Raw genomic sequence first — 14,545 nt, 5'->3', positions numbered from 1 at the left:
TTGACTATTAGACCTATACGTGTTGACTATTAGACCTATACGTGTTGACTATTAGACCTATATGTGTTGACTATTAGACCTATACGTGTTGACTAGTAGACCTATACGTGTTGACTATTAGGTCTATACGTGTTGACTATTAGGTCTATATGTGGTGACTATTAGGTCTATATGTGGTGACTATTAGGTCTATATGTGGTGACTATTAGGTCTATATGTGTTGACTATTAGGTCTATATGTGTTGACTATCAGGTCTATATGTAGTGACTATTAGGTCTATATGTGGTGACTATTAGGTCTATATGTGTTGACTATTAGACCTATATGTGTTGACTGTGTCTGTGTGTCTTTCTGTGTGTGTGTGTGTGTGTGTGTGTGTGTGTGTGTGTGTGTGTGTCTGTGTGTTTTTGTGTGTGTGTGTGTGTGTGTGTGTGTCTGTGTGTGCGTGTGTGTGTGTGTGTGTGTGTGTGCGTGTGTGTGTGTGCGTGTGTGTGTGTCTGTGTGTGAGTGTGTGTGTGTGTGTGTGTCTGTGTGTGCGTGTGTGTGTGTGTGTGTGTGTGTGTGTGTGTGTGTCTGTGTGTGTGTGTGTGTGTGTGTGTGTGTGTGTTACCTGTGTTGGGGGCGGTGCCGGGGGTTGAGTTGGTGCTGCAGGACTCTCCCGTCCTCCAATCAGAGCGTCCAGGTCCAGGTTCAGGTCCTGGATCGACTCGTAGATGTGGTTCGATTCTTCCTCCTTCAGCGAGTGTCCTTCTCTCTCCTTCTCCTTCTCCTTCTCCTTCTCCTTCTCCTTCTCCTCCTCCTCCTCCTCTTCCTCCGTCTCTATCGGTGACTCCTGCGTGTCCCGGCGAGCCGTGGACGGTGAGGGTGCAGCGGTAACCACGGGGACAGACGGCGTCGCCACAACGATGAGAGGAGTGTGGGGCCGCGTCGCCGAGACGACAGGGTCCGCAGGGTTGAACCCGGGAACTCTGGGTCTGTCCGAGTCTTTGTGTTCGTCCAGGAACACGGAGAGCTTCTTGTTGACGGCGCTGTCGGCCATGTTTGTAGTCCCGCTGCCCGTTGTAGTTTTGCCCAGTGTTGGTTTCTCTGCAGACCCGGCAGGAAGGCTGCTGGGTAGTCGCGGCGCCGTCAAGGAGGAGGCTTCGTGGATGTCTGGCGGGAACCCGAACGTGGACATGCGGTTCTCGGTCTTCCGGTATCTGTTGGGAGCGTCAGGTCTGAGCCGGATCAGAACCTCGTCTGCTGGTTTGGTTCTGGCCTCCTCCAGCACCGCTTTATTACTGCAAACTACAAGGAAAAGAAACAGTCACACACTGAATAACAACTGAAACTCTGCTGCTAAGTAAAACAACTGAAAATTCCCTCCGACTAGAAGTACAGACGGATTAAGTTGTTCCCTGTGTATCGGTACTTTAATTTAAAAGAAATACAGAAAACAGAACAATTCAACTATTATCTGGGGTAAGTAAACTTTCAATTTTCATCATTTAAACCAGTTAAAATGCAATGTTTTCTGTAAAAGGCTAAAATTAATTTGTTGCCATATGGCATTACCCAAATATTGAAGTGAAATGTGTCCATTCAGCCATTAGGCTCAGATTGAGTTACAGTACTTTAGGCTACTCTGACACTATGTTTGCAATTATTTATAATATTTCAAAAGGAAAAAATATTAAATGTATTTATAATTGTTATTCCAGCCATTTTGTAATTAATATATTATCTGAGTTATTAATTACACACTAATGTAAATGAATTGCATGTGTGTATATTATTACAGTGTTATTATTAATAATCATCGCAAACTACGCCTGTAATGTAGCCAAAGTGTTAGAATGTAGGGACAAATAAATTAGGACCAATATAAGGGACGTCAGAGACACACACACACACACACACACACACACACACACAGACACACACACACACACACACACACACACACACACACACACACACACACACACACACACACACCCTACCCTAGCTGCGCCCCTGATACTAACCTTGGTCCAGAGTCTTTGGAACGGGGACCGGGACTGGGACCGGGACCGGGACCGGGACCGGCGTAGCTGCAGGAAGCAGCACCGGGTCGGGACTGGGACTGGGCGGGTGGAAGTCCAGCGGCGAGGGGACGTCCGGCGGCAGCTCCTTGACGTACTTGGCGGGGATGTAGAAGGGCTTCGAGCCGCGGTCGCTCTGCACCTGCCACCAATGGTCGTTGCTCTTGGCCAGCAGCACGTAGCGCTCGTTGGGTTTGATGGAGACCAGCGCGCCATCCCGGCCCTGGTACTCATACTGGAACTCCACCAGAACCAGACCCAGACCTGCACACACAGGGAGGACACTGTCACACACTCGGGGTGGTAGATCTCCTACTCTCTAGGGAGGGCCCGGGACAAAAGAAAGAATTGTCCAAAAAAAACTTTGAAACATTGAAAACGCAACAAAAACGTCCCAAAAAGCAACAAAAACTTCATTGGGGGGGGGGGTCCCCTGTAAATCACACCTATGCACACACCAATACTAATGAGATGAAGAAGTATGAAAGCCACGGGAGGGTGTGGTGGAAACCTGATATCAACAACACACCCGCAGGACTAACAAAGGTTCAACAGTTTGAGACCAAAAAACAGAGAACTACCTGCAGAGAAACAGAAGTGATACACAAACAACGGAAGGCGTACATATCGTTCCTAAGAGAGTCAAATAACTGTCCAGGAGGCTGTGTCTAACATCAGGGGGTTAAAGACAGACAGCCAGACAGAGAGACAGAGCAACAGACAGACAGACAGACAGACAGGTACATAACAGGAAGTGAAATATAAAGATAGATTAATGTAGATTTAAACATCGGAGCGTCTAAACTTTAACACAGTCTCATTCTCTAACACATCTGTTGTTGAGAGGAACATGATTCCTACAAAAAACATCCAGAATGATGATGAGAAAATGTCCAGTTTTTCCGGGTACTGATTGGCCAGAACTAGTTGTGTTACTTCAGTGGGACTCTGTTATTGTTCATATTGTTATCAGATCTGTGTTTGAGACAGAAAAGGTTGCCGTTTTGACGCTAACTCAGGACTCACCTCTGCTGAGCAGGGAGGTGGTGGTTGCCATGGTGACGGCTCCTCAGGCCCCGCCCCCCCTCTCAGGTGGACAGGGCAGGTGAGTCTGAAGGTGAGGGGTCAAAGGTCACAGCTGATCGTCATCGGCCCTGTCTGAAGAGAGAGAAACAGAAGCATTCATTCATGCATTCATGTAGTGCTTGATGAAATATCAGTCACGTAGAAGGATTAATAGTCTCATTCAGGAACAATATGTTAATGAATGCATCAATCATCATGATTTCTGATTAATTAATCTGACCTGATCTTTAACATCTTTAACTTTGATAAATAAGATATGAAGTATTACAAATTAAAGTAGTGGGTTAGCCAAGTGATACTGAGGTCATTTACACAGAACTACAGAGTACTACTGTAGTATGTATTGTAGTTCTTCATTCAGAACAACATGAGGAACTGAAACTGTGATGGTGAGTTCCCACCAAACACCTTTCACAAGAACTGGGCGGAAGTCACTGAAGAGATGGGTTAGGGTTAGGGTCTCTCTAACTCCATCCAGTCACTGAAGAGATGGGTTAGGGTTAGGGTTAGGGTCTCTTTAACTCCATACAGTCTCTGAAGAGATGGGTTAGGGTCTCTCTAACTCCATCCAGTCTCTGAAGAGATGGGTTAGGGTTAGGGTCTCTTTAACTACACATGTACCTATGAAGAAAACATCATTAATAAATCAGAAATCATGATGATTGACGCATTCGTTAATGTATTGTTGCTGCATGAGTTACTATTAATCCTTGTACATGACTGACTCCCTGAGTCCCTAAATGGGCCTTTAAAATACATCAAACTCAACAACAATACATAACAGACAGTACAGAACACAAACTCCAGAAAGACACAGACAGGACAACTCTGAACTCAACAAGAACATACACACAGACAAAACAAGACAAACTGACACTGAGTATTCTAGTATAGTAGTTAGCTGGCTGTAGATCTATGGATACATGTGTTATAGGACTGATGAATGTGAACACAAACACACTCACACAGGAATGTTTCCTGTCACAACAAGTCAAGCTCCATCCGGATCCTGCAGCTAACGCTAACGCTATCCCTCATGTCTTCACCCTCATGTCTTCTCTTCGTGTTGGTGTGTTCTGTAAATCACCTGTTTTCTAAGGGAGGTTCTGCACAGTCCAGTTCCCTCCACAGTCTCCCTGAACAGTCTCAGTCCTCTCTGGCTGCAGGCTTTCAGGACTGAAAACAGCCCGATCATATATCACAGCTTCCACACGCAGAGACACAGCGAAGCCCCGCCCACTCACAGGTACGGGGGCGAGGCCTGTGCCTGTGACATCACCTGCTGCTCAGGTGGCAGCTACGGAAGAGGATTAGGGCCACATGTGGAAAATGAGTTCTGAGTTTGAAGAGAACTTTAATCCATTTTTGTTTTGTGACATGTGGTCCTAATCCTCTTCTGTTTACTGTGTGTTCACCTGCACTTTACTCTGAAAATCCTACAGGAAATCAGGAGTAACCATGGTTACATGACCCACTTACTATCTAGTTTTTATTATTTATGATCTGTCACTCTACCTCTAATGTTTGTCTCCACATGTCTCCATATTCTCTGTTGTATATTGTCTCTTTTGATTTCTTTATTCAACTTATTTATCTGTATAGCCTACATATATATTATTTCTGTCCTTTTGTATTTCTCTCACACACATCACACAGACACAGACACACACACACACACACACACACACACACACACTCAGAACAATAGCAGGAGGCTGATCTCAGTTCTGTTCTGTTTTTAGAGGGAAGTGTCTGTTCTTCCTGTCTGCAGCAAGCCCCGCCCACATCCGACTCCACCCCTCAGTGACATCTCACTCTGTGTGTGTGTGTGTGTGTGTGTGTGTGTGTGTGTGTCTGTGTGAGTGTTTCCTGTCTTTGTGCAGCAACAATAGTGTGACTGCTGAACATTCACAGTTTGATTTTCCTTGTTTTCACGTGTGTTTTTGTCTCAACGAACATTAATAACTAATAACCTAAGCCAATGTTAGCTGACTGAATGACTGAATAAATACCACACATAGAAACACTAAACTGCTGTAGTAGCTCAATTGTGTTATAACTAAGATAGCTGCTGAAATAAAATGAATAACGTACGTAGGCACGCGTGCCACCATGGGCACCCGGGACCTTAACCAATGGCACGCTGGCAATATCTGTAAGAGAGTTATTGATGTGTTGAAATCATGGTTGAAATGCTGAAGCACCCTCTCATCCGCATGCCAAATGACAACGTTCACAGTTGCGCGACCTGTTATTGACGGTAGTTTGATTGACTTGTATAACCACCATAGACTATATAAAAACTCTCCCCATCCGCATGCAGCAAAGACCCTCCCTACTCTGCCTCTGCTCTGCTCTGATTGGCTAGTAGGCTACTAGTTACGCTGCTGGTGGAGCGGGCTCGGTAGCGGTATGTCGGCAAGAGTGTGAATGTAAATGACATACCATGTTTGGCAGTCATGGCAAGATACGGTGATGTGACTGTAAGAGAGGAACTCTGCTGCTTAAAGCCAATGCCTGAAACAACAAAAGGTGAGGACATAGCCAGAGTTTTTCGGGAGCATATTGAGGAGCGAGGGATTGACACTAGCAGGATGTTTGCAGTGACAACAGATGGTGCCCCCGCCATGGTCGGGAAACAGCGGGGCGCAGTCACATTAATCGAGGAACAAGTTGGTCACCCCATCATGAAACATCACTACATAATACACCAAGAAAATCTCTGTACAAAAATATCAAATTTTGCATTGGCTTTGCTGACAGTCTTCGGATCAACATATCTCTGTGAGCAGATATTCTAACACATGAAGAGCGTGCTCAGCCCCTCTTGCAGTCTTTTGACAACTGACCACTCTGAAGCTTGTATGCAACTTAAAGTGACTAACTACGAACCACAGAAAAGCAGGGCCAGGGATCACATTGACTGGTAGGCATCTGTTTAATGTAGCACATACAGTATGACTATAAGGGCTCTGTTTCAGTCTCTTTTTTCATCTCAGATGTGGATGTTTTCATGGCAGCATTCTTGCATAGTGTTTGTTACACTTAATCTTCCCTTTGTGATATTTGTCTCGGCTAAACAATGAGCCCTTGAACACACGGCAGAGACTACAGCCGACAGCCAAGTACCAGGTAGGTTCTGCGAAATAACTCTCCATACCAGCAGGCGGCGCTGATCTATTCCTCATTCAACAAGGGAAACCGGATACAAACGTTGCTATGAAACCCACAACAAACAGCATCAGCAGCAGAACCCAACAGAGTCTCTGCTCCACCCTCCTAACCCTAACCTTACCCCCCCCCTCCCCCCCGCCAGGGACACAGCAGCAGCACCCAACAGAGCCTACGGTCCCTCTGCTCCGCCACTAGTGGGGACACAGCAACAGAACCCAACAGAGCCTACGGTCCCTCTGCTCCCCCACTAGTGGGGACACAGCAACAAAACCCAACAGAGCCTACGGTCCCTCTGCTCCCCCACTAGCGGGGACACAGCAACAGAACCCAACAGAGCCTACGGTCCCTCTGCTCCCCCACTAGTTGGGACACAGCAGCAGCACTCAACAGAGCCTACGGTCCCTCTGCTCCCCCCCTAGTGGGGACACAACAACAGAACCCAACAGAGTCTACGGTCCCTCTGCTCCCCCACTAGTGGGGACACAGCAGCAGCACCCAACAGAGCCTACGGTCCCTCTGCTCCCCCACTGCCGGGGACTACGACTCCCAGCGCTGACGGAGTGTGTCTGGTTGAAGGGCAGTTGGAGCATCCACAGACTAAACCGATCATAGGCTGGTTAAGGTGTTTACATGGCGTTTGAGAAATCGGGGTATTGCCTAGTATCTACATGACACTGTCACCATAACTTGTCATGAAAAGAAGCGTCATAAACATTTATGACACGTTCATGAGAGTGTCATGTCACTCTTATGTAGACACCTTCAAGTATATATTATTATTTTAAAAGATTATTTTTTGGGCATTTCCGCCTTTATTGATAGGACAGCTAGGTGAGAGAGAGGGGGAAGACATGCACAAAATCATCACAGGTCGGATTCAAACCCTGGACCTCTGCGTCGAGGCATAAACCTCTCAGTATATATGTCCTGCTCTACCCACTGAGCCAACCCGGCCACATCAATCGTTTTTTAAACTGCATGTAAACACACTGATTGGGAGTTAACCAGACGGTCCATCTCCCGGTCTCTGGGAGCGGAGTGGTGGGACCGAGCGGCTGCTGGCATTAGCTTGCTAATTCCACCCACCCAACATGCCTTCAGTCTGAACACTGTACACTGTAACAAGATCTTGTGGATAAAACATTAACCCTTGTGTTGTCTTCACCATTGTCCGTGAACCTGTCATCATTCTGGGTCAAAATTGAAAAATGAGCTTTTGTTTTGGAACTTTTTCTGACATATGTGTCGCTTTTTCTATGCTTTTGACGCTTTTTTATCCAATCGAATCCAATCCACTTTATTTATATAGCACGATTTTAACAAACACAAGGTTTCCAAAGTGTTGCACAACAAGATAAAACAGAAATAAGTAGAATTAAAGCTGCAAGCAACCATGAACGGGCCCTCGCCTTCTTGCAGTCGGGGGTATTGGCAGACGCAACATCACATGTAGACCACACATTCTAAGCTTCATGTAAATAGGAATATCTTTTGCCAAGATACAACCGTTCATGTTTTAACAGCCACCTACAGGAAGTTGTTCCTCCATAACTTGCGCATTGTTTTACCTATCAAAATTCTTTTGATAACTTTTAGTCACGAGGGTCCACCAAGTCTATATCCAAGTTTTCGTGCAGATTGGACTCACGGCCCAGGAGGAGTTAGACCAAGTATGTTTCCCATATATCACGATGTGGCTAATTAATAAGAAAAATTCTAACAGCGCCATCTAATTTCCGGTTCTCTCTAAATTTGGCATGGATGCTTAAGCCCCTATGCCGAACAACTGTGTAATGTTTGGTTTCAATCGGAATAAATCTTGGTAAGATACAACCGTTCCTGTTTCGACACCCACCTACAGGTAGTTGGTCCTCTGTAACTTGCGCATTGTTTTAGCTATTAAAATTCTTTTGATAAGTTTTTGTCACGAGGGTCCTCCGAGTCTATATGCCAATTTTCGTGCCGATCGAACTCCCCAGGAGTAGTTAGACAGAGTAGGTTTCCCATATATCAATATTTTGCTGATTAATTAAAAAAAATTAAAACAGCGCCATCTAATGGCCGATTGACGCCAAGTTTGGCACAGATGCTAAACCGGCCATGATGAACAACCTTGTCAAGTTTCAGGGCAATCGGAATAATTGTTGCCAAGATAACGCAAATTCCTGTTTAGACAGGAAGTTGCGCATTTTTTCAACTATCAAAATTCTCTGGATAACTTTTCGTCATGAGGTTCAACAGATACTACCTGCAAAGATTCAAGAAGATTGAAATCACGGCCTAGGACGAGTTCGAAAGAATGTAAAACACATGAAAAATGCATAATTAAAAATGGCCACCTTCCGGTTGGGCGGAGCTAATGAAGGTAAATGGGAAATATGTTCGCAATGATTAGAGCAATATGGGTATTAAATCTGGTGAAGATCGAAGCAACTATGTCCAAATTAAGGCCTTCCAGGCATTAGGGGGCGCTATGGAGCCCACTTACAGGTTTGGGCCAAATCGCTGTACAGTCTTGCAAAGCTCCCAGGTGTTTATTTGGGCGCCAATTTTTGTGAGTTTTCGTATATATTGAGGCCGTCAAAAATGTGCCCAAGGGCTAAAACCAATTAGGGTCCCATAGGCCACGCCCACTTTGACCAATCAGTACCTTACTGTAGGGGTGGCCTCATGAGTGGCCCTAGATGGTACCCAACAAATTTTGTAAAAATCGGATTAGCCGTTCATGAGGTATAAACTTTATGTACTTGTAGCGCCCCCTAGTGGCCAATTTTCGTAAAATATGTGGGTCACCTCCAGAGGGTCATGGCAAACAAGAATCTTAAGTTTTGCGTTGATAGCAATTATTTTGGTCGAGATACGGCAAAGTTGGCGTTTTCATACTTAGCTACACAAATTTCTTTATGCGTAATATGTGCAATTTTTATCCTATAAAAATTCTTTGGATAACTTTTTGTCATGTCTGTCTGGAGATGCTACCTGCCAAGTTTCGTGCAGATCGATCGCACGGTCAAGGAGGAGTTCGGCAAAGTAGGTTTTTCGATAAATCGCGATTTTTCACGTATAAAAGTCTAGGCGGTTTTTGAATGTGAGATGTACGGTTTGGGAGTTATAGGGCCAAACGTTTTTTTCACTGCAATAGCACCACCTAGTGGTGGATATGTGTATTTTTTTTGAATCTTTGCAATTTTCACCAGTTGTGACATGTGTGCAAATTTTTGTGAGTTTTCGTGCATGCTAACCCCCTCAAAAATGCAACGAGGAATTGGTAAAAATAATCTTATGAAAAACAATAGGTTCCTTCGCACTTTCGTGCTCGGGCCCTAATAAATAAAAAACTAAAATGCACTGCCCGCACACAATAAAAATATGCAAGTATACATATAAGATCAACACTCTACCTGGTGTTAAAAGCCAAAGAAAAGAGGTGGGTTTTAAGAAGATTTTTTTAAATTAGACAGAGAGGAGGCCTGTCTAATGTGCAGAGGCAGGCCATTCCAAAGTTTTGGAGCTGCAACGGCAAACGCTCGTTCTCGTCTGAGCTTAAGCCTAGCTTTAGGCACCATCAGGAGCAGCTGGTCAGCTGACCTGAGAGATCGGCTGGGAGTGGAGGGGTGCAGCAGCTCAGAGAGGTAAGCTGGGGCAAGGCCATTCAAGGCTTTAAAAACAAATAAAAGAATTTTAAAATGAATCCTCAAATGAACAGGCAACCAGTGGAGTGAAGCTAAAGTAGGTGAAATGTGCTCGTACTTGCTTGTGCCAGTTAAAAGACGTGCAGCAGCATTTTGTACCAGTTGAAGACGAGCAATGGAAGACCCACTAGCCCCTATATAAAGTGCATTACAGTAATCCAGCTGAGTGGTCACAAAGTGTTGTCTCTGAAGGACTGGTGTGATTTTTGCCAGCTGCCTTAACTGGAAAAAGCTGGACTTCACCACAGCTTTAATCTAGCTCTCAAATTTGAGGTCTGAGTTCACTTTTACCCCCAATTTTTTTTCACAATTGGCTTGCGATACTGTGCCAGAGGACCCAGATCAACTAGGGGGGAGGGGGGGGGAAGTGCCACCAAAGACCATGACTTCTGTCTTTTCTTCATTAAAATTTTGAAAATTTAAAGACATCCAAGCTTTAGTGTCATGTAAACACTGTAGCAGTGGGTTAACAGAGTAGGAATCAGACTTTTTGAGGGAGACATAGATCTGGCTGTTGTCCGCATAGCAGTGAAAAGAAATGCCATGTTTCCTAAGAATGGAACCAAGTGGGAGCAGCTATAGAGAAAATAAAAGAGGGCCAAGCACAGAGCCCTGTGGGACCCCACATGAAAGAGGAACAGTGGAGGACACTGAGTCATCAAGGCCGACACATTCAGACACATTTTTAAACGTTTTTGTCCCTCTTTTCAAAGTTTTTTTTTTAATTCATGGTAAATAAACCTAATTTAAATGACATTATACCTAGCTGATATTATGAATTATTTTGACTAATAAAATAGTTAAGATCAGAGGATGTTGAGTGAATCGCAGACTGGTTTATGTCAAAGTTTGGCCTGGATGCTGTTTTGAAACCATTTAAACATTATTTTTTTTCAAATGCTATGAAATTAAATAAATCAACCAAAATTCAGTGGATGTAATCATTAATTATTTATTTTTTTTAAAGATTATTCTTTGGGCTTTTCCACCTTTAATTGAGGACAGCTAGGTGAGAGGGGGAAGACATGCAGGAAATCGTCTCAGGTCGGACTCAAACCCTGGACCTCTGCGTTGAGGAATAAGCCTCAAAGTAGATGTGCGCCTGCTCTACCCACTGACCCAACCCGGCCACGTAATCATTAATCTTACCTGCGAAGAACATGGATGCATAGATGTATATGTTGTCTGGGTTCCATACAACGTACCTCCATGCATCCATGTTATTTTGGGGCAATTTGGTTGTAAGAAACCCATATTTCTGATATAAAAAACTTTTTATAACGGGTCGAATTTGACCCGAGGACAACAGGAGGGTTAAGTTGTTATATTTTACTAATTTAGAGGCCAGCTGGCATAGTTGGTCTAGCACCAACCACAGTACAGACACAGGTCTAACTTTACGGTCTCTACGTTACATTTAACGGTAGAACATCAGTTTATTAACGTTGGTTTATTTTGTAATGTGTCGGTATGTGTCGATCTTTTAAAAAACATGTTTATGTGAGAATAAATATACCTACACAAGTAGTTATGTATCTCGTTATGGACATAATGTGCAAAAATCCAACAGAGCCTACGGTCACTCTGCTTCCTCCCCCGACACCGGGAGATAACCAGACTGTCCCTCTCTGGGCCGTCATCCTGGCTAACGTTAACATTAGTTAGCTAGACTGCTAATTCCACCCAACATGTACAGTATGTAGTGCACACAACAGCACTAGTTACCTAAAGTGATCCAAACAAAGTTGTCAATTCAATTCTACACACAGGTGCATATCATAAATTATATAAAACACAATATTACAAGCAAGACAGTCACTCATCTGCTTTCCTCCAATGTGACTAGAGCATGTGGATGAAACATGATCCTGAACTGGATCAAAAAAAGCTGCCAGCACTGTGAGTCAGTCTGGGATATATCTATATTTATATGTATATCTTGCAGGGAGGACCCTGAATAAATCATGTTTGGAAGATTGGATCTAAGGAGTCTGATGTGACAGTCCAATTGTCTCAGTGTTTGAAAACGTCTCTATGAAACAAAGGATCAACCCATTCAGGATATATGGGGCGCACAATGTCGGATTTTACAGAGAATTGCTTAGTTTCTCCCCAATAATTCAAGATATATATATATATATATATATATATATATATATATATAGCCTGTTTTGGGATAAATATCAACCTATTTATTAATCTGATAATAACAATGAGAAGTAAGGATTCAGTATGGCTGAGTAGTGGAACATTTCAGACACTGACACTTTACTAATTTAGTGACCGCCCACCTGGTTAGCTAGCTTGCTTGCTAAGTTTAGGACCAATCAGATTGCCTGTCATTATACATGTTTAGTAGGTATTAAAACATACTTGTCAATAACTCAGTTTAAAGTTTATGACCTTCTAACCTTTGATTGTTTTCAGTTTAAACTGCTGCAGGGATCAATAAAGTTTTACTGCGTTTAACTGAATCTGCTGCCGGCCCTTTAAGAGGTAAACAGTCCAACCTGATCTGGGACACAGAAACACACCTGAGGCAGGTAGGAGAGAGAGAGAGAGTATCACATTCCTCCCCCCTCTGTTTGTCTCTCAGCCACACCCATCCTGCCAGGAATGTAACACACACACACACACACACACACACACACACACACACACACACACACAGAAACAGGGCTGAAGTGTGTGAGAAAATAAACTGTCAATCATTGAAACCGAGGTCGACACGCCCCGCCGACCAATCAGAGGAGACACACAACTTAAAGGAGAAGCTCCAACCTTTACCCTTACACACACACACACACACACACACACACACACACACACACACACACAGAAACAGAAATAACTGAGTTTAAATCATAAAACCACCGGCTGACTCCACCTCCTGGAGGCTGAAAAGGAATGTTTCTCTGTGTGTGTGTGTGTGTGTGTGTGTGTGTAACCACACACTGAACATGTGGATCACTCACTAGCAAATACAGAAATCCTGCTCTCTGCATCCTTCTCAAGATACAGTGAAATGGTCAGTAAATATTGTCTAGCATTGCAACCCAAATATTGTTTATAGGCAGTTTACAAACAAAATATTAACCATTAACAAATACTTAAAATACTCAATGGTGAATAAAGCGATCAGCACTGAAATCCAACCTCCAACCTTCTAAAGAACTTCTTCAACCTGCTCTCACGGTATCCTGACTTTGAAGGATAATCAACGTGCCGGTAACCATAACAACAGAGATCGTACGCTGAAAGTACAAATAAGCTTCATAATAAAATCCAGTTTGATTGTTTGAAACAGCTGTTTGATGAACAAACTATCTCCACAGGGCAGGGGAGGAAGGTCTGGCTACACCACAGATGCATTCTGGGATATAAAGACAATACAACTCTCTGGGTTGTTTGCATTTCTTTAAACCAATCAAAAATCATCTTGAGCTCCGGACGCAGCGACGGTGCCTCTGCTAAACAGTCTCAGGAAGGAACTTGTTCTGGTGGAACATTTGCACCCTTCAAAAGAAAACTCCTCATCCAATATTAAATTGTTGACACAATCCAGTAACGTGAGCTATTTAAATTAGCTGATACATGGTTATGTAATCTTTACAATGATTCTCAGAAAGAACCAAGCAGGTCTGACTTGTTGCTCCGTCCACATCTTCTTAAGAACTTGATATTTTCAGCATGAAGCTCGCTAGCTTCGAGGTAGTTGTTGTTTCCTGAAGAGAGTTTGAGAACGCCTGACATCTTTATCCTGGAAATGAACTTCCATTTAACCAGACTAGTGTCATTTTTGCAGAACCTGCTGACAGTGTGTTGTCGAGACAGTGCACGAGCTAAACACACCCGGTGACACATCCCTGCCAACACACACACACACACACAAACAGATAGATAGATAGATAGATAGATAGATAGATAGATAGATAGATAGATAGATAGATAGATAGATATTTACCAGCAGTAAAAGTCAGATCCAACCATCCTGCTCTTTGTGTTTTTTTGCTCTTGTATTCCTGTAGGGGCGGGTCCAAACCACTGAAACAGGTTCCTCTCTCTCTCTCTCTCTCTCTCTCTCTCTCTCTCTCTCTCTCTCTCGCTCTCTCTCTCTCTCTCTCTCTCTCTCTCTCTCTCTCTCTCTCTCTCTCTTTGGCCCCGCCCCTCCCTGACCTGCCAGTCTCAGCTTGTCCTCCCCCTCTTCCTCCCTGATTTTCCTTCCTGTTTGACAGGAGGAAACCTGCAGATGTCTCTGTGGTGGACCACCGTCGCCCTCTAGTGGTGCTCAGTGGCCGGTGCATTGTCCCTTCCAGGGCCTGAAGTCTCTCCCAGATCCATTTCACTTTGGTTTTTTTGTTAAGATGGTCACTTAGATTCAACTAAAGAAAGATGACCGTTTGTCTATTTGTTTGTATTTATTTATTTATTTATTTATTGTACAAGGAATACCTGTTGAGATGTGGCATCTCATTTTCGAGAGGGTCCTCGGTAGGACTGGACAATACAAAAGACAAGACATTGCAGTA

At 43.9% G+C, this 14,545-nt stretch overlaps 1 protein-coding gene across 6 annotated transcripts in view; it reads right to left on the bottom strand.

The window, feature by feature from the left end:
• The window catches only part of arhgap27l (Rho GTPase activating protein 27, like), a 70,310-nt gene extending 56,188 nt beyond the window's left edge, over nucleotides 1-14,122 (bottom strand). For 2 of the 6 annotated variants that reach the window (XM_035996627.1, XM_035996632.1), the window contains exons 1-4: nucleotides 13,981-14,122; nucleotides 3,091-3,222; nucleotides 2,008-2,328; nucleotides 612-1,288 (exon numbers count right to left, since the gene is read on the bottom strand). In XM_035996627.1, the coding sequence (XP_035852520.1) occupies nucleotides 612-1,288; nucleotides 2,008-2,328; nucleotides 3,091-3,121 (1,029 nt within the window). In that variant the 5' untranslated portion in view covers nucleotides 3,122-3,222; nucleotides 13,981-14,122. Of the gene's footprint in view, nucleotides 1-611; nucleotides 1,289-2,007; nucleotides 2,329-3,090; nucleotides 3,223-4,115; nucleotides 4,212-4,237; nucleotides 4,389-5,354; nucleotides 5,358-12,427; nucleotides 12,445-13,980 lie in introns of those variants that run through there. The other 4 variants (XM_035996628.1, XM_035996631.1, XM_035996629.1 and 1 more) reach the window with 4 other exon arrangements.
• Between the last annotated feature and the right edge of the window lie 423 nt (nucleotides 14,123-14,545).

Source organism: Sander lucioperca, chromosome 21 (genome assembly GCF_008315115.2).
Source record: "Sander lucioperca isolate FBNREF2018 chromosome 21, SLUC_FBN_1.2, whole genome shotgun sequence".
Taxonomy (NCBI): Eukaryota; Metazoa; Chordata; class Actinopteri; order Perciformes; family Percidae; genus Sander; species Sander lucioperca.
This window is presented reverse-complemented; position numbering and strand designations above follow the sequence as displayed.